The sequence below is a fragment of the Corvus moneduloides genome, chromosome 7, assembly GCF_009650955.1.
Source record: "Corvus moneduloides isolate bCorMon1 chromosome 7, bCorMon1.pri, whole genome shotgun sequence".
NCBI lineage: Eukaryota > Metazoa > Chordata > Aves > Passeriformes > Corvidae > Corvus > Corvus moneduloides.
Genome location: NC_045482.1, coordinates 26,237,171 through 26,261,212, shown reverse-complemented (window position 1 = coordinate 26,261,212; position 24,042 = coordinate 26,237,171). Strand labels below are relative to the sequence as shown.

Sequence of the window (24,042 nt, the reverse complement as noted above, 5' to 3'; positions counted from 1 at the left end):
AAATTAAATTATTACTGTTTGCATGCTTTAACTCTCTCGAGTGCAAACACAGTCAAAATGCTGATTCTCCTGTGTACTGACTCAGGCTTTTCTCTCTTCCTGTTTCTTGCTTGAGTTTTCTGTTGGGTATCTAGAAATACATGGTCCTGTTCTTCTTCCCAGGCTTTGGAGAACTTCAGTGGCCTTTGTCTATCCTTTCCTACTTCCATAAATGCACCAAAGGCTAAATCGAGCCCCATCCTTCACTGTGCTGATGGGACTCTGACTATTTTAGGGGTTGATGGGGTATTATTGTGCACAGGAATGGCCTGGGTTGGGAGAAATTGTGCAGCATCTTCTGTATCATCCCCATCTACAACCTGCTTTTGTAACTCTGTGTATACATCCCCCCACTCTGCTGAAGTGCTCTGTGTGCTGCTGTCTCCCTCGTTTCCCTTCATAAGAGATGCAGCACTTAGAAGAAAACTTGACAATCAATTTAAATAATTTTTAGTAGTTTTTGAGATTGAGAATTGTGAAGAGTGGTGGCAGTTCACAGCCTTTGTTCAGAGTGCTGCATTCACCTCTTGTTGCTTAATGTCTCAGCAAGGCTCTTTGTCCTTCCAGGTTTTCACAGGGAACAGCAATGCTGACAGTGTGGTTCACCACAAGCTGCTGCACTCCATGAAAGCTCGATTCTTGCGCTTCATCCCTCTCAAGTGGAACGTTGGTGGGCGGATAGGACTGAGAGTTGAGGTCTTCGGCTGCTCTTACAGTAAGTGGCTGCATCTTAACCCACATTTTGTCAAAGAGCTTTTAATTGGTGCTGGCAGTGCTGTGGAAAGAGTAAAAGTTTTATGAGTTAAAATATAATGTGAAATACATTGCCATTGTTTACTTTTTTCATTACTTTCAGTAGTTTTTCCTACCTTTCTGCTCAGGGATGTGCTGCCCATCTCGCTCAGCTGGTGAAGCCTCCTCAGAGCTGAGCCCACCACAGAGCAATTTTCTGCTTCTGGGAGTGCCAGGCAGTCAGATGCTGCAAAACCTCCTGCCCACTGGAGGCCACAAAGCTAATTGGGATCTTTATAGGTCTATATTTGCCTAAACAGTTAATTTCTGGGTTTAAGGCAAGTTACCTAGTTGTGAAGTGCTGTGAATTTTGCAGCTGTGGTTATATTTGAGGCTGATGACTTTATAGCTTCAGAGTGCAGAGAACCTGTCTGCTGATTTAGCTGCTTTTACATGAGTGCTTTCTTTGGCCACTCTTAACACGTGATGGTCTTTGACGATACAGTCTGTAGTGTTTTGGGCTTTGGAGCAGCCTATAAATGCTGCTGGCTTGGGGTGTTTTGGTGACATATCCTGGTGTAGTGCTGCAGATGTATGACCTATGAGCATGGCAGACTGTGAATGTGAGGCAAAAGGACCGATGCTGCTCACTGCAGAAAACGAAAGTCCACTCATGAGGAAATACAAGTCCAATATTTGTTTCTCAGGTGACTTTGTGTTCATTTTTGTGACTTGAGATGCTGCTGGAAACGAGAGATGTTTGTTGTGGAGAGTTCAGGGGATTAACAGCATTTTACCAGTAAATTTGGCGTGGTGTGGCACAAGTCACCATCATGTGACACCACCATACTGGTACATCTCCCCATTTAGCTTAGGTCCTTATCTGTTCCTCCCAAGCACAGATGAGGGGTTGTAACAGAATAAGCATAAAAACTGTTCAGGAGACTACTTAAATTTATCTAAGCTAAATGAAAGAGAGATGTTTATTAAACTATTTGATTCACGTGTTCCCACTGAACAGGGACACAGGACTCTTTGGGGCCTTGTCACTGCACATGGATCTTGGGACTGCTTCACATGGTTTCACAGGAAGATTCTTACGGTTTCGATGTACATCTATCACATCTGTTCAGCTTCTTTTAGGTGCTGTTCCTCCATCTGTACGGACACTGTGCAGTGACCTGTAACAGCCTGGTCTGGATGCACAGCCTTTAGGGCAAGAGACTTTTTCCAGGTGTATCAGTGAACATTTAAACTGAAACTTGAAATTCAAAATCAACTGCCCTTGGTGACATTACTCTGAAACAACCAGCTAATCTGTTTTCAAGAGCTTTCTTCTGTTAATGATGCCCAAACCTCTGCAGTTAAGAGTATAGTCCAAACAGATGTGTAACAAAAAGAACTTGAACTTGGGGAAGATTGAAACTTTTGTGGCTGATTTTTCTTTTTCTGGTGCTAGTTCATGTGATGTACTACATGAGCACTGCTTTCATGTCAGACTGTGGTTGTATTTTCTATGACACAAAGAAGGTTTCAGAGTCACTTGCAGGCTGAGTTGCCTTATGCTATCATCTATGTCTTCATCTTTTTCCTGTACCCTGCAGTTACAGGAAATAAAAGTGCTTGTGCGGAATTAAGGAACAAGATTAAAGCGAGCCAGAAAAGAAATAAAGGGATTCATAAAACTTTTACAGGGTGTTGAAATATTCATTCCATTTATATAAATGTGCCATTCACATTTCTCTCTGGCAAATTGCACATGCCAAGCAATACCTGTCTACAAGTTGTGCTTATATAGTTTCACCATCTTGGCTACTCCTAACCCAGACAAACCAGCACTGTACAAAAGATGTTTGCTCATTTATAAAATGTCATCTTTAGTGTTACACTGACAGAGTATCTGCTGCAGATCCTGAGCTGGTGTACACCTACATAACTGCATTTTGTAAAGTTGATAGCACACAGACTCATCCACCATGTTCAGTTGTAGCACAAGAAATATATTAATAATCTGGAAAATTTTTTTAAAAAAATTACAAAGCTTGAGTTTCTAGAGACAGGCTGTTGAATAAGCCAGGAAGGAAACTGAAGTAGAAAAAGAACAAGTATATTGTATATGCACCATCTTCTTGCAAGTGTCTATATGTATATGAAAGAGATGTGATTCTGGGAGTAGAAACAGCATCAGCTGATACAAATCCATCTGTAAGAGCCACCTATGGCTTCCCTGCTGTGTTTTTAGGTGAATGTGCCAGTCTTGTGGCAGCAGAAGGCTCTGTTATCTCATTTCTGGAGTATGACTGTCCTATGCAGCATTCTCTGCTCAAGAGGCACCAGGAACACAATCCTGTGCTAGCTTTTGCAAGTGCAGCTTTCAGTGATGACTCTTTAGTAGGGGGCATGTGGAAGGCATCAGGTCTTGTCACCTGCCAGGTGACACTCTGCCAGGACACAGCAACAAAACACACCAGGGAACCCTGCTGTGTGCATTGGATGCCAAAGTGGGTAATTTAGCCTGTGGTGGTACTGTGCCGCTGAATGGCACTTGCTGTTCTTTATTGCTTCTGCTAGAAATAATTTGCTATGAGTTTATTCCTCAAATCTCCTAGTCAAACAAAAGCTTTCTTCTTCTGTCGTTTTGTCTTTCTTCCCTTTTTTTTTTCCACCCTCTCTTTGGCTGCCGGTTGACATTGTTTCTTTGGAAAAATAAAAACTTGTTTTGAACAGTAAAGCTATTTCAGATTATGAGTGTGCCTGATCCTACCCCATACAGATCTAAGTTCCTATGAATAAAGGACTCCAAGGCTATCATATGAGATGGAATTCACAGATAGCCTGCTAATTGTTTACTTTCTTCAGAAAGTATGTATTTAAATGAAAATGAATTACATTTATTTGAAATTCCTGTAAAGATCTCACGTGGTATCCTCAAAATAGGTACTGAAATAGGAAGGAGATGATGATCTGAAAATGTACATTAATGTTTCTTGTTCAGAAAAGGATTGATGATGAGTTCTGTGGAAAGTTCCATGCAGAAATGTGTATAAGCTCTTGCTGTCCCTTTGCAGCAGTGGCTCCAGCAGTGTATTTGTAGCAGATAAGCAGAGCTGCAGCAGAGGACAAGCTCAGACAAATGGCAAAACAATGGCTTTTGACGCTGGAGGTGGCAAGGGGTGACAAGTGTATCTTTATATTTGGGAAAAGTCTTGTTAGCTTAGCACAAGAAAAAAAAAATTGCTGACACAATTGCTTTTATGGGATAAGATTTATGGCTGCATTGAAGATGCTGATCATATTCTATAACTGGTTAACAGCCCAAAGTGCATCAGCAGAATTGGGTGTATGTGCAGTTAACAGGCTGGGATACCACAGGAGAAACAATGATACGGTGTGAGACAGGGTGTCTTCTGAGAGCAGAATTCTTCATTTGCAGTTCAGGACTCTGAGTTCTCATATTTTGCTTCACGAAATATGATCTGATACTGTGCTTTATTATTAAATGACATTTTTACTGGATGCTTTTTTCTGTCTTTTTTTTTTCTCCCCACCTTCCTTCATCCTCTTCTTCATCTTCCTATGAGATAGAAAAGAACTCATTGCAGAGAACTGCTTAATATCTGATGGTCATTGACCAGTAGTGTTTGTAATCGAATGCACAAAGTAAATACCCAAATGTTCGCTTACCCAAATGAAGCAGAGATTCGTGCTAGGGACAAGGCTGCATGGCAGAACAGTCACCTCTGAAGTGGTCATCCACATTCATCCCTTGAGTTGTGTGTCTGAGAGGGAGGTGGGCACAGCTTTAGGGTCATTCAAGCCAGTAAGCCATGACTTGTCAGGGGACACAGCTGTTTAGACCAGGAGTCATCCTCTCCCCTTCTGCCAGGAGTTAAAGATTCTGTTCATTGGTGCAAGCGCAAGACTGAAAGTTCCTGTCTCACATGGCAACTGTTCCTAGAGTTATTCCTGTTTTAGAATACCTTTGCTAAGTAAGTGTTCCCTTTTCCCAAAATCCCTAGGAGGGAGGACTGTCTTCTTAAGTATGGCTGTATATCCTCTCTGCTGCAGGGAGCAGATTGCTGCATGAGTAAACTCTGTACTCTCGTGCTTCTGCCAGCCTGTCAACAGCCTTGTTGATGAGGACAGTGTAGGAAAGAGCCCAGAATGAGTAAAGTCTGTCTTCAGGGAGTGTAAGAACACCAGCAGGCAATGCAGAATGAAATCACATGTTGTGTTTTAGTTTGTTATTACTACAGATTTTCTGAGTCTTGAAACATTTTGGATCCTTGTTCTCTTGTTGCAAGAGGGTTATGGACATACATGGACTAAATAAACACTAAGCAAACACTAAGCAGGTTTTCTGGAGTGGCTGTTTTTAACAGGAACCAACGATTTGTCGTCATGCAAACTGCCACTAATGACTTTTGGCTGGCAGTGCTAGCATTTATTTGACATATTTCCGTTTCATTCAGGGCTATTTATTTGCCAATGTGCTCGCAACTGATAATTAGTGGAGCAGAACTTTACAGAAACAGGTTTTCCTTCGTGATATACTCTGTAAATGTCAGTAGTAGAGCTCTTCAAAAAATCCTGTTATGCTGTGGCGTAGTGGAGAGTTAAGAACAAGAACTGAAGTGTGAATTTAGACTGGCTGGAGCCTTGGATCTTAAGAAAAAGATAAAAAAAGGGCCGCTTTTGCAGCAACATTGAATCAGTGCACCCATGCTCTTTCAGTACCTTTGGTTTTGAGAGCTAGGAGGGAAATGAACGTTAGGTGCAAAATGCTCTGGAAATCAAAGACTGTAAATTCTTTATAAGCTATTTCCTAATTCCTGCCTGTGTTGAAATGAAACCATTTTTATAAGACACTTGTGATTTACTTTAAACAAATTGTAGTATTTAATGTAGTTAGGGGAAATTCACAAGAACTAAGCTACCAATTGAATTCCCTTTATGGAAACTGGCTGTCAAGGTGTCAATAGAGACAAGTCAGCAATGCTGAAGGAGCTGTTTCTTAACACCTAATTCAGAAGTTAAAAACAGTAAAAACAGATGGCAGTAATGCTTACGTATTTGTGATAACTCCTAAACTAGCAACTGTTCCACAAATGATGGGAAACAGCATGTTGTAATTCTGACATCACAGATAAGAAGTTGGTCTTAGTTTATTCAGGAGTGAATTTTCCTCAGGACTGCGTTTCTTTGTAGTTTTATTCTCATAAACAAAAAAATCCGTTGCATTCTGATTTGGAATGTAGTTGGTTTTGGAGCTGCAGAATTTTGCATCAAATTTAAATGCTGTGCTCCCTGCAAGTTTGTCAGCATGCCATCAAACTTTTGTACAAACTGTCATATGGACAGGCAGAAGTTTTCATGGTAGTTTCCATGGTAATAAATCGTTAACAGCTGTTTTATTTTCTGAGCTTTTAATAGTTTTTAATTGCAAACCTCTTTAAAATTTTCACTTAAAAAAACCCAAAAAGGTTAAAACCATCCCCCCATAGCTCCTGTTATTTTTGGTTTTTTAAGGAGGAGCAGATTAAACTAGTGTTAATGCGTAAAAGGATAGGAGAACTCTCAATGGAGCTTAGGTGACTTAAATTACTGACTTGAATCACAATACAGTTACTGACTGGAAGATCTGGATCATATGAGCCTCAGTTATTTTTCAGAAGAATATAGAAAACTGATAGCTTTGGTTTATCATTAAAATGTGTGGTTTGCAAACAAAGATAGTCTCTGCTCTTTCTTCTTGAGTGCTAGGAAGGTGTTACTTGTCTTTGTGCATGTACCCAAGAAGTTATGTAGCTCAGTAAACCTCTGTTCAGATTCTTCATTTTCTGGTGTCCTTAATTAATAATTTTTTTTTTTTAACAGGAGATACCAATTGACAAAATTGATGTTTTATACATAAATTGTGTGAAATTTCAGTTGGATAGAAATTGGAATTGAATTATTGTATGTCAGCCAGATGTTTGTATACAACATATTAGTCAAAAGTATTTAAAGCTACCTGAAGTATTCTCCTTATATATACATTTAAAAACTTGTTTAAAAATACGTTTTGCTTAAAAGGCCACTTTATAAAGCAAAGAAAGTACTGCAGGCTGCTGCTGCCAAAGAAAATATTAATTGCAATTGAGGAACAGAAAGCTTGTTTCCTACCAGAATGATTGGGTTTTTAGAGGCTGGCTGAAGGGGAAAATATGTTTCTAATAGGATTTTCAAAAGTGTATAATCAGTTTAGATGCCCAGTTCCCATGAAATCGCTTCAAAAGCTTTTTGAATTGATATTTGACTATACCTGCCAGCCTAGTCAATTTGCATGCAGAAACATGGCTGATAAATGCTCATCACAAGCAAGCAGCCAGCCCTCGGAGGCTGAGGGGATCCTTATTTGAATGCAGAGGTGGATGCAGGCATGGCTGACATGCAGGAACAGCTCAACAGACACTTGTGAAGCTACAAAAGTGGAGTGAGTACTGAGGTGTTCAAAGTAATGAATAACATCCTGAATGCATTTGAGATGAACAGCGAATGTGGCAAGGGATGTTCTGGAGATCTGAATATGATGGAAGGCACCTGTTCTGTTCTCAAAAGTTGAGTGAGAGAGAAGTGTTGTAAGAGGAAGGCAAGTGCAGGAGAGTTCTGGTTTTATCCTCATGTTCCCTTTCCCCAGCAGTGGGAGAGGATTGGAAATGGATGAAATGTGGTTGCCCAAATGACCTCTGCATCCTGTGGGTGTGCACTCAGGACAATACCTGACTGCAAATTATATTTGAAAAGATCCTGAAAAAAATACAGTCCCTCTCCTGATGCTGCCCCTCCTTGTCATTTTGCCATTTTCTTTCTTCCAGAGTCAGATGTTGCAGACTTCGATGGCAGAAGTTCACTTCTCTACAGGTTCAATCAGAAGCTTATGAGCACATTCAAAGATGTCGTTTCCTTGAAGTTCAAGAGCATGCAGGGGGATGGAGTCTTATTCCATGGGGAAGGACAGCGTGGAGACTACATAACCTTGGAACTGCAGAAAGGGAAGCTCTCCTTGCACCTCAACCTGGGTAAGGGTAATTAGTATTATTGGTTTGTGTATGAATCTATAATTTACATTAGACAGTATCTGGAAACTCTAGCTGATATCAACAGAACATGCTGTGTTCTGCTGTCATGCAGGACATGGTAACTGAGCCAAGAAGAAGCATTGGCTCCTCTAACTAGTGCTGAGCAAGTCAGAACTGCTCAAGTTCTGATTCTTCACGTGCCTTCTTTTTTTTTGCATATGTGTGGGGGATTTTTGTATTATTTTTAAGAACAGCATTCTCAGGAAGTGGTCTTTGGACTGCAGAAAAGGTTTATTTTTGGTTTGTGCCTAATTTTTTTTCCATTCACTCAGTGATTCAGAGCTGAGCTGAGAATACAGAATTTCAATGATAACATTCTGGTCAAAACATTGTGCACACTGCTATACATTTCTTTCTTGAAAACTGTGACTACTCCTTCTTGAATATCTGTAAGGCCATCACTGTACGATCATGTTGGATCAGAGCATCAGAGGAAAGGCTGGCTTAATTTCTTTCTGTAGAAGTATGCTTGGTTTTTTCCCTGATGGATACACTGAAGCACTTTGATAATGATAGGAATTCCTGCAGTAGGAGTGATCATACCCCTTCTCCCAGCCTTATTTCAAAAACTTCACTGCCTTTATCTGTGGGTGTCCCATGGTGCTGGCCTCAGCAGTCTCTGCTGACTCATGTTTCTCATACTGAGGGGTTTAAGTTGGGCATTTTTCCCCTAGTGCTTAATTATGTTTGTTTTAAAAATCAGTAACTATTTTCCACAGCTGTTGGGCTTCATTTTTACATAAGCTCATTAATTGTTTAGTCTCCAAGTTGTGCTTTCTTTCTTTCCTTCTTTTTCAGCAAAGATTGGAAATGATAATACATCATTTTTCTGATTTGGGATTTGGATGTTACTTAGACCAAAAAACTTCAACCCGAAGCTGTGAATGGGGGAATCTACCCCACTGAATTGTCCTCTTACAAACGTTTCATGTTCGGATAAGAATATTGTACAGTTACTTATATTATGTAACTTCTTCCAGAGGAGATACTGTTGTGAATGTGTATTCTGAGATGAGTTGGGTTTTTTCTACAGCTGTAGCCCCAAGTGTACAAAATCTTAGCCATTTCAGGTCCTCTTTGTGCATCTGTATGTCATGGGCAAGGGTTTTGATGTCTTCTCTTGAATCTGCTTGTACCTTGCCTGGCAGTTTTGAAGCATGTGTTCTCTCCATTCTGTGGATGGATACACACTCCCTTTCAGTGAGAGGCTCTGAAGTGTTCAGACGTGTAGCCAGCTGGAAAACGGAAGAGTGCTTGAAATTACCGGGTTAGGGCCTAAATATTTCTATGATTTGTGATCTATACTTTTGGAGATCTAGGCCAGGTTTAGGAATTTTTATGAGCTGAACAGAACCCTTTTTTGCTTCACTGACTTGTGCTTTTTTTTTTCCTGTGAAAATGGACAGATAGAATTTTCTTGTTAAAATGCAGAATGCACAGAGCTGACAGTGAAGTGTCAGGAGTGGTCTGCTAATGTGACTAGGCAGAAGATTTTGCTGCTGCCTGAAGGAAGCTCTTAAGCCACCAGGACCAAAAAGGCCTGGCAGAACCAAGGGTAAAGACAAAGTAGTAATGCCCTGCCTGCTGCAATGTGTGGGTGCAGCATCAGTAACACCTCCTGGTTCCTCAAAAGGGTTTCACAGGGGAAAAATATGGGAGGGGGGGCTATATACACATATATGTGAATAGGAGACCCAAGGAATCTAAGGCAGTCTTTGAAAAGCATCTGTTTCCAAGAGCTCTTGCTTGCATCCTGGAGCTCTGCTCTGTGCTTTCCTCAAGTCCCCATGCTCCAGTTAAGAGTCTGGAGGTAACTCTGGTGTCTTCTGCCTATCTGTGCCACTCCAGGAGACTCCAACCTGCACTTCAGTAACAGCCACACGTCTGTCACCTTGGGCAGCCTCTTGGATGACCAGCACTGGCACTCAGTTCTCATAGAACGCTTCAACAAGCAAGTGAACTTCACGGTGGACAAGCATACCCAGCACTTCCGAACAAAGGGGGACTCGGATCACTTGGATATTGATTATGAGGTGTGTGAAGCTCTTTAGGTTGTAACCTGGGAGTTGAGGTATGAATTGCTATAAAAGGAATTGATGTAAAGCAACCACCCTATGAGCTGTTTCTTTCCAGCAAAGATCTTTACTTAATATTTCCTTTCCAGAGAGCTCCTCTCATACTTTACCAGCATCAACATGTCAGTGTAGCTCCATATATGCCAGCATCAGAAGGTGGCCAGTCTCTGTGCAAATATACATTGCATTATGCTTGCACTTCAAAGTATGGCAGACTTTGAATAAATGAAAAGTCATAACCTGGGTTCTGGTCAACTGTTCAGGGAGCAGCTGTGTCATCATCTGCAATATGATTTAATGGCATGATTGTGCACCGTCCCTGCACTGAATTGAGCATGACTGTGGGGATTCCAGCTCTGAGCTGTCCCTCTATCCAGCCACCACTTGCTCTAATTACAGCTCTCCACATAGAGATGAGCAGGTGAAAATCATTGTCTTCCCACTAGGAATGGAAGACCTCCAGAATGCAAGGAAGTTGTACCAAGGTGGGGGTTGATCTCTTCTCCCAGGTAGCAAATGACAGGATAAGAGGAAATGGCCTCAAGTTGTGGTAGAGGAGGTTTAGATTGCATACTAGGAAAATCTTCATTACTGAAAGGATGCTCCCACATAGAAATAGGCTGCCTAGGGAAATGGTGGAATCATCATCCCTGAAAGTATCCAAAGGTATAAGGAAGTGATACTTGGGGATATGAACACATGGTGCTGGGTTGGACTCGATCTTCAGAGTTTTTTCAGTCTTAGTATTTTTATGATTCTATGACTCTCACAACCACCAGTTCTGACCCAGGCCCCTTCATATCTGGGGATGTTGCAGAACATCCTTATCTAGGGAGCCAGAGCAGCTTAGCAAGGAAATATCCTGCCTGCCCATAAACCCCAAGGCTGATGTGCTCCCCTGTGATGAGGCCAAGGTGTGGCAGAGTGCAGTTTATATCACTCCAGCAGTTCAGTGCTTATGGATGATACTTGTTAAAAAAACACCTTAAAACCCCCTATATATTACCATATTTGTATGCAAGGAAGTTCCTTATCTGTTCCCCCACCAACGCACACCTGCGTGCAAATCACCCATGTTCATTTTTAGCCCCTTGTGCTTGTCTGCCAAGCCTTTCTTGCCCACAAGGCTCAGGGTCATGCTTGCACAGAGCCATCACCCTGTCTGGATGTGTTGAGCTGGCACGGTTCACTGCTTCAGAGACCACAAGTTTACCCTTTGCACTTGGAATTCATTTCTCTGGAAAGGATCATTCTCCAACACACTCAAGGGAAAAAAGCAGATGGCTCAGCAGTGGCAGGTGCCTGCTCTCTTCTCCTCTCGTCTTCCAGATGGAATTCCTTTCTTTGCATTTCACAAAGCAGGGTGGAGAGAGTAGTACCTGTCCCCTGGCACTGCTGTACCAAATCAAGAGCACATTTAGTAGGGACAGCACTTGGAGGAGTGGGATTGTGCAACAGCTTTAGACTGAACTATCAGGGGCCAAAACTGTAACTGCTTTTAAGATGGAGTTGAGAAAAGCCAAATACTTGAGTCATCAGCTTTTCTAATTTCATAATAATAACATTTATTGCTTCCTGCTTGGTGCTGATCAAGGGAAACTCAGGCTCCAATTTAATTTGCAGAATGTTTTTCCAGATGTTCCAAAATAGGGAACATGGTAGAAAAGATCTTCAGGTGTTGTTAATCAGCATCACCACAAACCTCTGTGGCACTCCAACCTCGTCCCCTGAGCTCAGTCTTTCACAGTGTGTTTTTCCTCCATTTGCACTGTGACAATCTTTCAGTCAAACATTGCAGCAATGCAGTCTACTGAAAGTTTATCTCAGCACACTTTAGGGATTAAAGGCCTTACTGAGGGTAATAAAATCATTGCTTTTGTAATTAAAATTATTACCAATCAGAAAGCAAACTGTTTTCTTAATAATGCATTAGTGTAATTGATATTGATTTTTCTTCTGGTTTTGAAACCCCAGTACAGAGTCCGTAAGCAGGAGACTTGAAGAATAGAACATGAAAGAAGGAAAGTCTGGTATTTTAGAAAGAACTAATGATTCTCACTGGAAAAAAAACATTGCTACCAGATAAGCCCTCATGCCAATAACAAACCTGCAAGTGACGTAAAGGAGCAGTCTGTTCACTCTTTATTTCTCTGAAGTGATCAATTAAAACAACTGAGGTGCAAGTTCATTAAGAACTTGTTTTCAAATGTATTTTCAAGGTTACCCAGGGAGGCTTCATTTGCGTATGTATCCCAGCTTGTTAGGTGGAGGGGGAGGAACAATAACCCCCAAATTGCTCTTTATTTTTGTAATAATGAACTGAGGTAAGGCTTTGGGAGCTGTGACAGGGGAATAAGGCTGACCAGGTTCCAGCAGCCATCAGCATGCAAGCAGTGCCACACAGCAGTGCATGCTCTTGCTGCAGTGGATGCAGCAGGATTGCAGCACAGCTCCTGATCAAACGTGGTGGCTGCAGGATCCCCATCTGCCTTATATAACTCATGGTGTTGCTGGCAGTGATGGGAAATATGAGTAAAACTTCAGTGGTTACCACCAGTAAGGCTTTGCCAGAAAGCAGTAAAGTTACTTACAGATGAGCTGTGACATTTGGAAAATGAAGGTAGGATTATCAGAATTTTTTGGGGTTGTGGGGTTTGTTTTTCTTTTTTTTTCTTTTTTTTTTTCTCTGTCTCTTTCTTTTCTTCAGAATCTGAACAATTATGCTGTATTTTGGAAGTTTATTTTGTTATGCTCTTTGTCCTCCTGGAGCTTTCAGCCCTCCAGTTGAGTGAGGAGTTGTAACCTGCACAGTGTTAATGTCTGCCAGTACTTAGACAGCAGCACAGCAGAAGTTCCATGCACATGTGTAGCCTGCAGAACTTCTCCCTTACAAAACCTAGTCCCAAATGCCACATGCGACTGTTGTAAAGACCAAAGCACAGTGAAATTGCAAGGTGCAAATGGGGTATTTTAGGTATGTGATACTACCCTCCCCTGGCTGAAACCAGAACTGCTCAGACAAGTGCCTGGTGGAAAGGAGTGACCACAGTTCCCAGGCAAACCCAGAGCTCTGGGAGCAGGGAGAGTTGATTCCCCCATTGCTCAGAGGTTCCTGAGCACTGCGGGCTGCAGCCAGGTGTCACCCTCTGGGCCAATGGGGCTGTGGGCTGGACACAGTGGGAGTGTTTCCTTGTGTATTGGTGTTCCTGGAAGGGGAGCTGGTGGCACCGGGTTGGTGTGCCAAGGCACTTCAGAGCTGCTCCCAAAGCAGCGAGCTGTCTGTGCCAGATGTGTTTCTCCAGAAGCAGGAATGCAATGGGGACTGTAATTTACCCTGAGAGGTGGCCAGGCCCTGCCTCATGCTCCCAGTGACATTGTTGGTGGGAATTGGCTCTTAAATAATATCCCAAGTGGATGTATGGAGTGGGTCTCTGCTCTCTTGCTTTTGGATGATAATATAATGTAATATAATAGCTACATATATATAATATTATAAATAATGCTATTCTTATTCTTTCCAAAAGCTCAGTTTCGGAGGGATTCCTGTCCCAGGGAAGCCAGGAACCTTTCAGAGGAAAAATTTCCATGGATGCATTGAGAACCTTTATTACAACGGAGTCAATATAATTGACCTCGCCAAAAGACGCAAACCTCAGATCTATACTGTGGTAAGAGGCAGTACCATGTGCTTTCCTTCTTTACTTCCATGCTGCTGGTGCTCTCTTGGTGCTGCTGGCTGCTCTGAATGAGCAGAGTTCAGATTTGGATAGCTGTGAGCATAATTAGCTTGTTAAAATGATATTGCTGAGGCTAACACCAGCCAGCACTGGCTCATGCGATGAGAGTTATTGAAAGACACATGTGGAAACCAAGGCATTTCTCTGACTCTACTGGTGTATTAGAATTTGCTTGGAGAAACTTGTTAATTATTTTTTTCAAGATTAAAATATGTCTATTTAATGGTGATAGAAGTCATAGAGATTTTTTTTCCTGGTTAACTCAGATAAAACTTTATTTTCTGAACCATTCTCTATCACTGTTGGGAAGTACAGCACTAACAAAATTCTACTTTGATACTTCATATTACAGAGGAGAAAAAATACTCTTTTTATTACTGGAAATAGTTTCCTTTGTGCTGCTCCTTATGTTCAGTATATTGGCAGTTCTGAGAACCACTGACCTTGTACTACCGTCTCTAAATGTGGAATGGTAGACGTGAAGCAAGAGGAACTACAGTCTTATCCATCTTGATAACATAAATCACAAATATAACTTAACATCTAATAATGTCTAAAATTACAGCTATATTTAAATATATCACGAAAATGGCAAACATTTTATTTTGCAAAAAGAGTGAACTACAGTCCCATGAAGCTTTGACAAATTGTACATAATCAGCTCTCTTTTCAGCTTGTGCCTCACTCCTGCACTGTGCTTTGATAAATGCCTTTTGGCTAACATTGTGTCTTTGGAGAACATGGAGATGAAACTGCTTCTGGCTCCCATTCCGTCTTCTAGTTTGTAGCAATGTGTACGAACACACTGAACCTAAAACAAAGCCAGCCAGGAGACCAAGGAGGTTCTTTCTGCGCTCTCCCTGCCTACGGCGAGGCTGAATACACAGGGAGCTGGAAAACGGAAGGGTGATGGGTGAGAAGTTCCTCACTGTGTTGCTGTCAGTCAAGACTGCCTCCAGGATACTCCTCTGGGACGGAGAAACTTCGCTTTAATAATCTTGAGTTTGATTGTTCTGACTGAGGACTCAAAGGTGCAAGTCTTAAGAACCGTGTTAAATTGCTCTTCCCCTCAGCTTACTTTCTAAGGGGGGAGCAAAGTGCCCTGGTCTGCTTCTTAGGTCATTAAACAGCTGGTTGTTTTGCTGGCTGGATAACGGGAAGGCCTTTCTAAAGGGGAAGAGCAAAACTTTGCACCATATTCAATTTGCAACTTCTTCTCAGAAGGGCATTGTCTGGGTGTAAGTGGCCCCAAGCAATGAAACTTGTTATCACTACACTTGGTTCAGGCAATGCTAGATGAAAGGTCTAAGAATCCAGCTCCTTTTCTCAATTTAAAGTAGTGGGGGGGGATGGATGGATGGATGGATGGATGGATGTGCCTCCATCCTTCAATCTCTTTCACGTAAGTGATGATTTAAGCACCATAGTTTCCAAAGGCAGGCTGCTGTACTGCATTTTTCAAGGTTTATGAGCTGCTCTGTGCTGTGTCTATGACACTTGGGTATGCAAGTGTTGCCATACTCATAGTGCCTCATAATCTTAGATGAACACCCTTTTATAGGATATGGGCCCTGTAAATCTGTTCTCCAACATTCTTTGCATCCCAGCTATTTCTCTCCTCTAGCAGCTCTCAGGTACTTCTAGGTCACGCAGGCTGATCCCCTTTCCCTTTTCTGCTCTTCTGCACTCCTTAGCAATTAACTTCCTCAAATTAAAATAACCTGTTCTTGTTAAACGTAGTCTTTTGCCTGCCAGAGTTATTCTCCACTAAATGCTTTTACTCAAAGTGTGTTGAGGTTTTCAAGCAACAAGCTCTATCCTCAGGGAGCTGCAAGCTTCTCTGCTTCATGTCTTTGTGGTCACTAAGGTTGTCTGGAGTGGAAATGCAATGAAAGGATCAGCACAGAAGAATAATTAAATGTAGCAGGGTCTTGGAACTACTCCTTCCAAAAATGTGTTGTATACTTACGTTGTCTCCCCACAAGCTGGAGGTCACCTGAGATGGTTCTGCATTGTTAGTCCCCAAAATACCTTTGTCTCCTAGCAAGAGATAATTGCTGGCAAACTGGTTGGTTTGGGTTTAGAAAGCCATTAATGCTTAGCAACATCAGTTTTTGTCTCCAAAGGCAGGCAGACTTCAACACGCTCTCTGCTTCACTGTATGCCTTTGTGAACATTGCCACAGTCAGTGAGCCAAACTTGGGGATTTTGGTACCCATCCACTTTGGGGTTTTTTTCACTTTTGACATCTTTCACACAAGCAGGAGAATGATACACCAGCTTTGGAGGTATAGATTTCCTATTATGATGTAGTTCCTCACCCGTATAAATAATGGTCCCAAATCAGCTGCATTTAAAGTTAGAGGGAGAAACTGCAGGCTGTCAATAACAGAGCGCTGTAGCATGTATTGTACTCTTGGGTGGTGGCTGTGATTATCATTCTGCCTGTTCTTTTCTGTAACTCATTTGCAGTTTTCAGACTTGCAATAAATCCCCTTGAGAAGGCATCTCAAGATAACAAGGCAGCCTGTCTCTTTGAACTGGAACTTGCCTTCAGAATTCTGTTTTTGTATTGCCTGATACTTAACCTCCCTACACAGCCCTGTCTGTTTGGACAGGCTATTTTTCTTCTCTCTGGGGTTTCTTCTGTCCCGGATGGCATGTTGTGGGCTTTGGGGGTTTTTTGGATTTTTTTTCTTTGTTTCTTGATTTTTTTTTTTTGATTGGTGTGTGGGTTTTTTTGTGTGTGCTTTTTTGTTGTTGTCTTGTTTTCTTTGTTTGGGGTTTTTTGTTTTGTTTTGTTTTGTTTTCCCTCGATCATTGAATGTGGAGCAATGATAGGGGTTTTTTATGTGCTTTCCAAGCAATTACTGGTTTTAATTGCCAGAGGTTATGAGAAGTCAAATTTCTGTAATTAACTGCTGTCATGGTCCTAGGGCTGGACCCTTGGGAAACCTCAGAAAATGATTCAAAGTAATAATGTAAAGGTTTGCCCTGTTTACGAGGTGTCTGCTCAGCATGAGAGAAGTGCAGACTGCTCATTATGAGGAATTGCACAGCAGTTACACTTTTTGGGCAGTTAAGTAGGGGCAGGAAAATATGCAAATACGAGCCACATTTACAAGAAGCAGAAGGGGAATTGTTCTTCAGAGAAAGAAAAAGGAAATTTGAAAGGAAATTTGACCTGTTGATATCTGGGATGGAGAAGTCTTCACTGAGGGATTTTGTGCTTGTTTAAAGTGTGCGCAGATGCAGGAGGACATTGGGCAAGTTTTAGGAAGATAAATCCACTGAGAATTGCTAAATACATCTGGTTGAGGGAGTAAATAAGAGAAAAAATAGCTATAGCATCCTGAAAATATAGGATCCTTTCCACCAGTGGTTACTTAATGCTAGATTCTAGTTTCACCTTTAGAAACTGCTCAAATGTGATCTGTGGCCAGGATCTTAAGTTGTTTTTGTGCTTCACTGATTTGCGATGCCAAAATAGGAAGTTGTCTAGCTGATGAAAAGAAATTAAGAGGTCATGGAAAAATGCTGTGTGTGGCCTTCTCAATGTTCCACCCTACTTACTCACTGAAATTGAGAAAAACACGTTCTCCCTTTCTCTTCCATTACTTCTGGCTAATAGAAATTGGACTTGCATTTTTATTTAGCAGAGCAAACCCTGCGCTGACTCAAGAGGAGTTCAGGGTACTCTAAGGCAGAAGTTGTCAGCTCTCAGGTATGCTTGAATTTCTACACTGACCTGCCATGTTGAATGTGAGAGTGACAGCTCAGCACAGCAAGGGATGTGGTGACATGTAAATGTATCACTGTAGTGCCTTGGGGAAATAACCAATTGCCAGCATCAAAGAGCAGGGAAAGATACCTAGTGACAGGAGAATGTAAACTAATAATACATTCCCTTTATAGAGAATCCAAACATGCTATTTTATTTAGCTGATTTGAGATACCTTTATCTTGAGAAGAATTTACTTGTCTGTGAATGTCTCGTTCTACCAAAGTGCTCTGGCAAGTGTTGATCTATCTGTGAATATCAGGCTGGTGGTTTCTGCAGGCCCCTCCTAGCGTTTAGAGAATCATGAGTTAGATTCTTTTTCTTATTTTTTGGGCTGCAATCAGACTATAGGAATCATATATAAAAATTGTGGAAGTTTTTAGTGACATTTTTCACAACTTCCTGTGGACCAAGTTGAAGTTCTAAAAAAAATAAGTTTTCTTCAAGTATTTAATGAAAGTGTTGAGTCAGATGATTAAAGAGAGAACTGAATTTGCTATTTTTTAGGTAAGGCAGGTGAACTCAGATTCCAGAAATATTTGATTCCTTTAAAAATAGGTTTATATATTTTCTTCTATCTTTCTGTTCTCTCTGGGTCTTCAGAGGAGTCTCCTTGGCATTCTACCTGCAGTGTAGAATAGCAAGGAAGTCTATATAAACAGCATTCATTCTAAGCCTCTGTTTTATTGTTGCTGAAGGGTGTAACAGGATTATTTTGAAAGAAATTAGGTGTGTCACCTCAATCGAGGTCTTGAAATAAAGTCTATTTAAATGACATCTTTTCCATTGATTTCAGTTGGCTTTGTCCACAGTTCTGAAGAGTTTCAGTGTGCAAATATATAAACCAGCACATAGCTGCATTAATAAACTCTCCTTGATATAAAAGCTTCTTTGTGTTAGGATTTTGATAGTTGTGATGACAGCAAGTGAAGCAAGTCTTTTGGGGAGGAAGACAATATTTTTTAATAAGAATGGATGATGTGCAGAAAAAAATGATGTTTCTGAGCAAATGAGGCCTTTTTGAGTGTTATCAGCCTTCAGCAAATTACAGGTTAGAAACAATTGTTCAGGGTTTCATTTATTACATTACCTGGATAGTCAAATTGAATAAATAGGGCAGTTAGTGCCTGCTGAGCAGTGGAGGATGTTTCAAGGTGGGAGGTGATAAGGCTGTTAGACCCTGTAGAAGAGGAAGAGAGATGGCTAATTATTGTCAGAGGAGGTAGCAGGGGATAAGGAAAATGGAGGAAATGTAATTTTCTGCAAAGCCAAGGCTTTAATGTATTTTTTAAGGTCTTATTCCAGTTGGTAAGGCCTTAGGAACTCTGTGGCGCTTGGTATAACAGAAAGGGGCAAGCTGAGCCCATCACAGTCAAGAGCCTGGATTGTGTGCAGTTCACACCAACCATTTGGGCTGGTGCTGTGCTATGATACACAGATAATTGGAATTTATAAGAGGAAAAAGCTATTAACAGAAAGTAATACATAAAAAAAGAAAAAAGCTGATAGGAATTGCTTTCTATACGCTTTTCTATTTTAAGGTAGATGTGGTTCTGTTTTCACAATAATAATGAGGAAAAAAATCTCCTTGCCTGCTGTGTTTTGTTCCAGGCAATAAAAACTAATAAGCTGTAGATCACTTTACCTTGAAGTGGAACAAAAATTGGGCTTGGACTGTAATAATTTTCCAGTTTGATCTAATACATCTACCTTATTCACTTCTAGCAAGGTGAATTTGAAAGGTTGGCTTCATTCCTACTTGTTGCTTAAAGTGGATATTCCCCCCTCACCAGGAGACTGAGCATGGGTGAGATCTTGGGAGGGGACATAGCCAGGACAGCTGACCCAAACTGACCAAAGGGATATTCCACACCAAATGAGTCTGCTCAGCCATAGAAGCCAAGAGAAAAAGGAAGGGGAGAGGCATTTATTATCGTAGAGCAACCTCTACACATGCTGAAACCCTGCTTCCTAGGAAGTAGCGGGGCATCCCCTGCTCATGGAAAGTAAAGATTAAGTCTTTTGTTTTCCTTTGCTTCTGTGTGCAGACTTTGCTTTTGCTTTATTAAACTGCCTTTCTCTTGACACAAGAGGATTTTCTTCCTTCATTTTCTCCCTCACCTCATGAGGAGGTGAGTGATAGAGGGGCTTGGTGGGCACCTGGCATCCAAAGTCCACCACAGAGAGAAAATATTAAGTGGTCACTGTTTTGTGTGTGTGTGTTGGTTTCCTCCTGTGGTCTTTTTTCCCCCTTTTCCTGTCTCTCTGAGAAAAATGATGTAGGATGTTTCCAAAGTATTTCTATATTTGCTCCCATTTTTGTCAACTCTTAACTATTGTGCCATGTAATGAAACAATAATGTACAGTTACTATGGGCATAAAAATGGTCAAATCCTTTGTTCTGCTTCTGGCCAGTGACACATTCAGCTTAGGAGTCTGAGATAAAGAACATTTGGAAGGGTGCAGCCAAGCATCTAATCCCTGATATTCTCATGGTCACAATGTTTCAGTTTTTTCAAAGCCTTCTCTATTTTGTTAAATGTTACTTTCTCCCCATTTGGAACATTATCTTAATGTAAACAACTTAAATCAATGTGATAATTAACGTTTTATTGGAATTCATGATACCTGCAGTAGTAATTGGAGATAGGAGAGTTGTCTGTCACGAGATTGATTATCACAGGGCTATATTAGTTTCAATATAATTTGGATCGGGAAAGCTTTCGGATTTCCATATTGAAATTCTGCTCAGAGAAACAGAAACCCATCTCAGTATAGGAACTCTCTTAAAGTTGGTCCCCTGCTCTTGGGATGGACTGTTTGCTCACTCAGTGGACTTGTCCTAACTCAAGGAACACCGTGCACCTTGGTGCTCCCATATCCTGTTGAAGACACTTTGCAGCAGTATTTCAGAAGGCTGGAGCTGGTGTCTCACTTCGATTTGCTTTTCATTTAGTGCTCAGCATGGTCTTGAGAAGTATTTGAAATATATGCGGGTCTCTTGACATTTGTTCTGCTTGAAAGAGTTAATTTAAAAACAGGGCTTGAAAGAACCTCCCCCATTCTCAAAATCCTGTTTCTCAGAGTTGAATGCCAGTTTTTCATCTTATGCTTTTAAAACTGCATCAGAGGTCACCTTTTTCTTCTGTTACTCTCCTTGCAAATTTGTCTGGAAACTCAGTCCCTTCACAGCTAGAAGTAGTCCTCTAATTTCCAAGCTGGAGATATTCTTGCCAGTTTACCACATTTGTATCTCAGCCAGGCCTGGGATCTTAGTCCCTTTACCTGTCATATGAAATCATCCTTTCTAATCCTCTGCAGAAAGCAAGATATCCTTTTTATTGGACAGTATCCATAGAGTGATTAATGAGGAAAGTTTAAGTGCCCATTTGATGCTCTAACCTGCAGGTAGAATGAGAGCTCAGAAATACTCATTTATTGTTCTTTCTTTTCAAGCTGTGATCTTGGCCTGGATCCTCTGGTAGGCTAAGTGCTGAGGGTTTCAGTGCAGCTGTCAATTTGAATAATTTCCCAAGTGCATATTATTTTTGATTAGTATTCTCTGAGAGCAAGGAAGATGTATAAGGAACTTGTTACCAATTGCCCTGGCTGTGGTGTTGTCTTCTCTCTTCAGTGAACAGTACATAATACTATATCAAAAAAGGCCAGAAAAGACTGAAATGGTTCATTAAAGTTATACAGGTTTTATTGAAGTCCCACAGAAGTCACTGGAAAGTCTCCAGTCAGTTTTGGATGAGGTTTATGGCTCAGAGGATCTTCTATGTAATCCACTTTTATCCTCATCACTTAGCAACTGTGTTCTTCCATTCTCTTTTAATAGGAGAAGCTCTGGTTCTTCTTTAAAATGCTGTAACATGCTGCTGCTTGTTCATTCAACATCTCACTTGAACAAGAACCACCGCTAAAGCTGTACCGTGCCTGCAGAAATCTGGGCTGCTTCCACTCTTTTCTTAAAACAACTGTCATGGAAGCCAGTGAAAAAATTGCAAGTATTTCCATTGCATTTCTAGGTTCAGAAGTTTTCCCTTGTAAGAACAATAAGAACTATTTTATAAAGATTTCACTGCTTGTTAGAGGAGTCGTTAATCAGTCTGGAGATGGACTCAATGGAATTTTCAAATGCCATGTGATAGCTAGACTTTCCAGCAGCTGGGTAGAGCTGAGCGTCTCCTTTATTTTCTCTAGGGATTAGACTGTTCTTATCCCATTTCCTAGCCAATGAGCTTTTACTTTTCAGTTAAATTGGGTTCAATTATAAAATCAAGTGTCTGCCAGAAATCTGGCATATACCCTGGAGAGTTCCAGAACTGCTGCCAATTAAAGCAAAATGCTCATGATCAGATGAAGGTTTAGAGGGAGCTGTTTACTTTTCTGCCTTAGACCTGCTGGAATAATTTGTTTGAGAATAACATTCAGGGAAAAATTAACAGTTTTTATAAAGGGAACCTATTCCACTTCAGTGGACAAATGTCTTTCAGAGTAACAGCTGTGTATTCGTTTTTCAGATTTTCATGTTACTGTCTCTAGGAAGGTAGACAGGTTGGTCAGTGTAAGGATGTCAGCAACTGTTGTTGGTGTGCATTAATTACATCATCTGGCTTTGGTCTGAAATGCTGCTTTAAGATGTTTCCCTCCTAAATTAGTTAGTTGAATTGACGTAAGTTCTTGTGGCATCAATTGCTTTAGTCAACTTCTTTTTTCTTTTTTTTTTCTTTTTTTTTTTTTTTTCTTTTTTTACAAATCCTGTCTAGTTTTTAGCTCTGACTGCAATTACTTATGGTCCTTACATCATGGAGGTCTCAATTTTTGAATAAGAGTAACAGAAATACCTTTTGAAATGAACCCCTCCCAAAAGGCAGATACACCTCATCTGTCCCCCATATTCACCTTTAATCCCATTTACAAAGAATATTGCAGCACCACTGTTGTGCATCTCCAGCTGCCTGTTCTTATGGCAGGTGGAATCACACCTGCTCTGCTTCAGTTAAGTCAATGGAGAGGCTAAAGTTGAGGTCAGACTTCAGAGTCTGAAGTCTCACCAGGTTAAGCAAGGGAAGAGATGTGCAGGTCCTGTCCGTATGTCCCAGCACTGGCCCTGGAGTCAGCACTCTTTGCTGATCATCTCTCAGTGCAGGACTTCTGTGGCATGAATTGCTAGCTGGAGTGAATGACTGGAGTGTTGCTGAGTTTGTCAAGGTGCCACAGCAATCCATGGATTTAGGACTAGTTGCACAAGTTCAGAATCTCATGTCAACTGCAGACAGAAATTTTACCTTACCTTTGGGCCCATGCCTGTGCATCAGGGATGCTTTGCTATGGTGCTGCTGCAAACAGCTGAAAGGGTATTTAACTACACAGGGTCTTTAGTGGCTTGTTTTAAGGTCTTCTGAAAGTGTGTTGTGTACTGCGAAATGTTTTTTCGTCTTAGCATTTATCTTCTTCTGCACCATTAATTCAGTCTAGGCAGAGGTTGTTCCGCTGCTAGGTAAAATCTGGAAAGTGCTTTGAGACAAAAATCATATCAGAATTCTTTATTGTGAGGATGAGGGAAAGGTTTCACAGAGAAGTTTTGGCTACTCATCCCTGGAAGTGTTTAAGCATGCTTGGATGGGGCTTTGAGCAAACTGGTCTAGTGGAAGATGTCCCTGCCCATGGCAGGGGGGTGGGAATGAGATGAGCTTTACTGTCCATTCAAACCCAAACTATTCTGTGATTAATAAATGTCTTACAACTTTGTGTGGAGTCCTTGAATCACTGTAAAGCTCTACAATTCCAAAGAAAAATAGTCATTGTCATTTTAAACTTTAAAAAGCTCTAGAGAAGGTTAACTGTATTTATTTATAATGCTGCAGTTGACTGTCTTAATTTTCTGCAATTTGGCATCAATTTGATTAAAAATTGAGGTAGAAATGTAGTGCTAACAATAGCAAAAAATTTGTGGCATCTCTTCATGCAGGCAAATCCCAGTGGGTTATTAGAAACTGTTTGAAGGCTGAGACCAAATTTCCATCCTACTTCCCACCTGAATAATGATCAATGGAGTTCAGATAAGCTTTGGATTATATCTCAAAACACATTCTAATATTATATAGCCAAGGATTCCTTTTGCCAAATCTTTGCCTTTTGCAAAGCTTTTGCATTCTGAACCTAACGGGTACTATGCAAATAGCTCCATATAGATAAATATCTATCAAGGATTTTTTCATCCACTGATACCTTTGTCTATTTCTGGCACATCATTTTCCATTTAAAAAATAAAGACTGGAAAGACATTTGAAAGTGGTAGGGAACAGTTCCATCATCTGTCTGAGATGGCAGAGAGGAACTCCCCAAGCACTGTGCAACTTCCCGCACATCCATCAAGTGCTGTTCGTTATAATTATCCTGGTAGAGTGGGGTATGGGCTCTGATGAGAAGTGTTATCATGGAGAAAGCCTTATACTCCAATGTTTTTATCAGATTACAGTTGGTTTGTTACAAAGCAGCCGAGTTCAAAGCAGCTGGCTGCAACAATCTCCTGGAGTGGCTTTGAAAG

General features: G+C 41.0%; 1 protein-coding gene across 1 annotated transcript in view; it reads left to right on the top strand.

Annotated features, from left to right (window-relative positions):
* The window catches only part of CNTNAP5 (contactin associated protein family member 5), a 279,817-nt gene that overhangs the window by 121,947 nt on the left and 133,828 nt on the right, over window positions 1–24,042 (top strand). Inside the window, exons 4-7 of the mRNA XM_032113776.1 lie at window positions 607–754; window positions 7,629–7,832; window positions 9,741–9,925; window positions 13,492–13,635. Coding sequence (XP_031969667.1) covers window positions 607–754; window positions 7,629–7,832; window positions 9,741–9,925; window positions 13,492–13,635 — 681 coding nt within the window. The remainder of the gene's footprint in view (window positions 1–606; window positions 755–7,628; window positions 7,833–9,740; window positions 9,926–13,491; window positions 13,636–24,042) is intronic.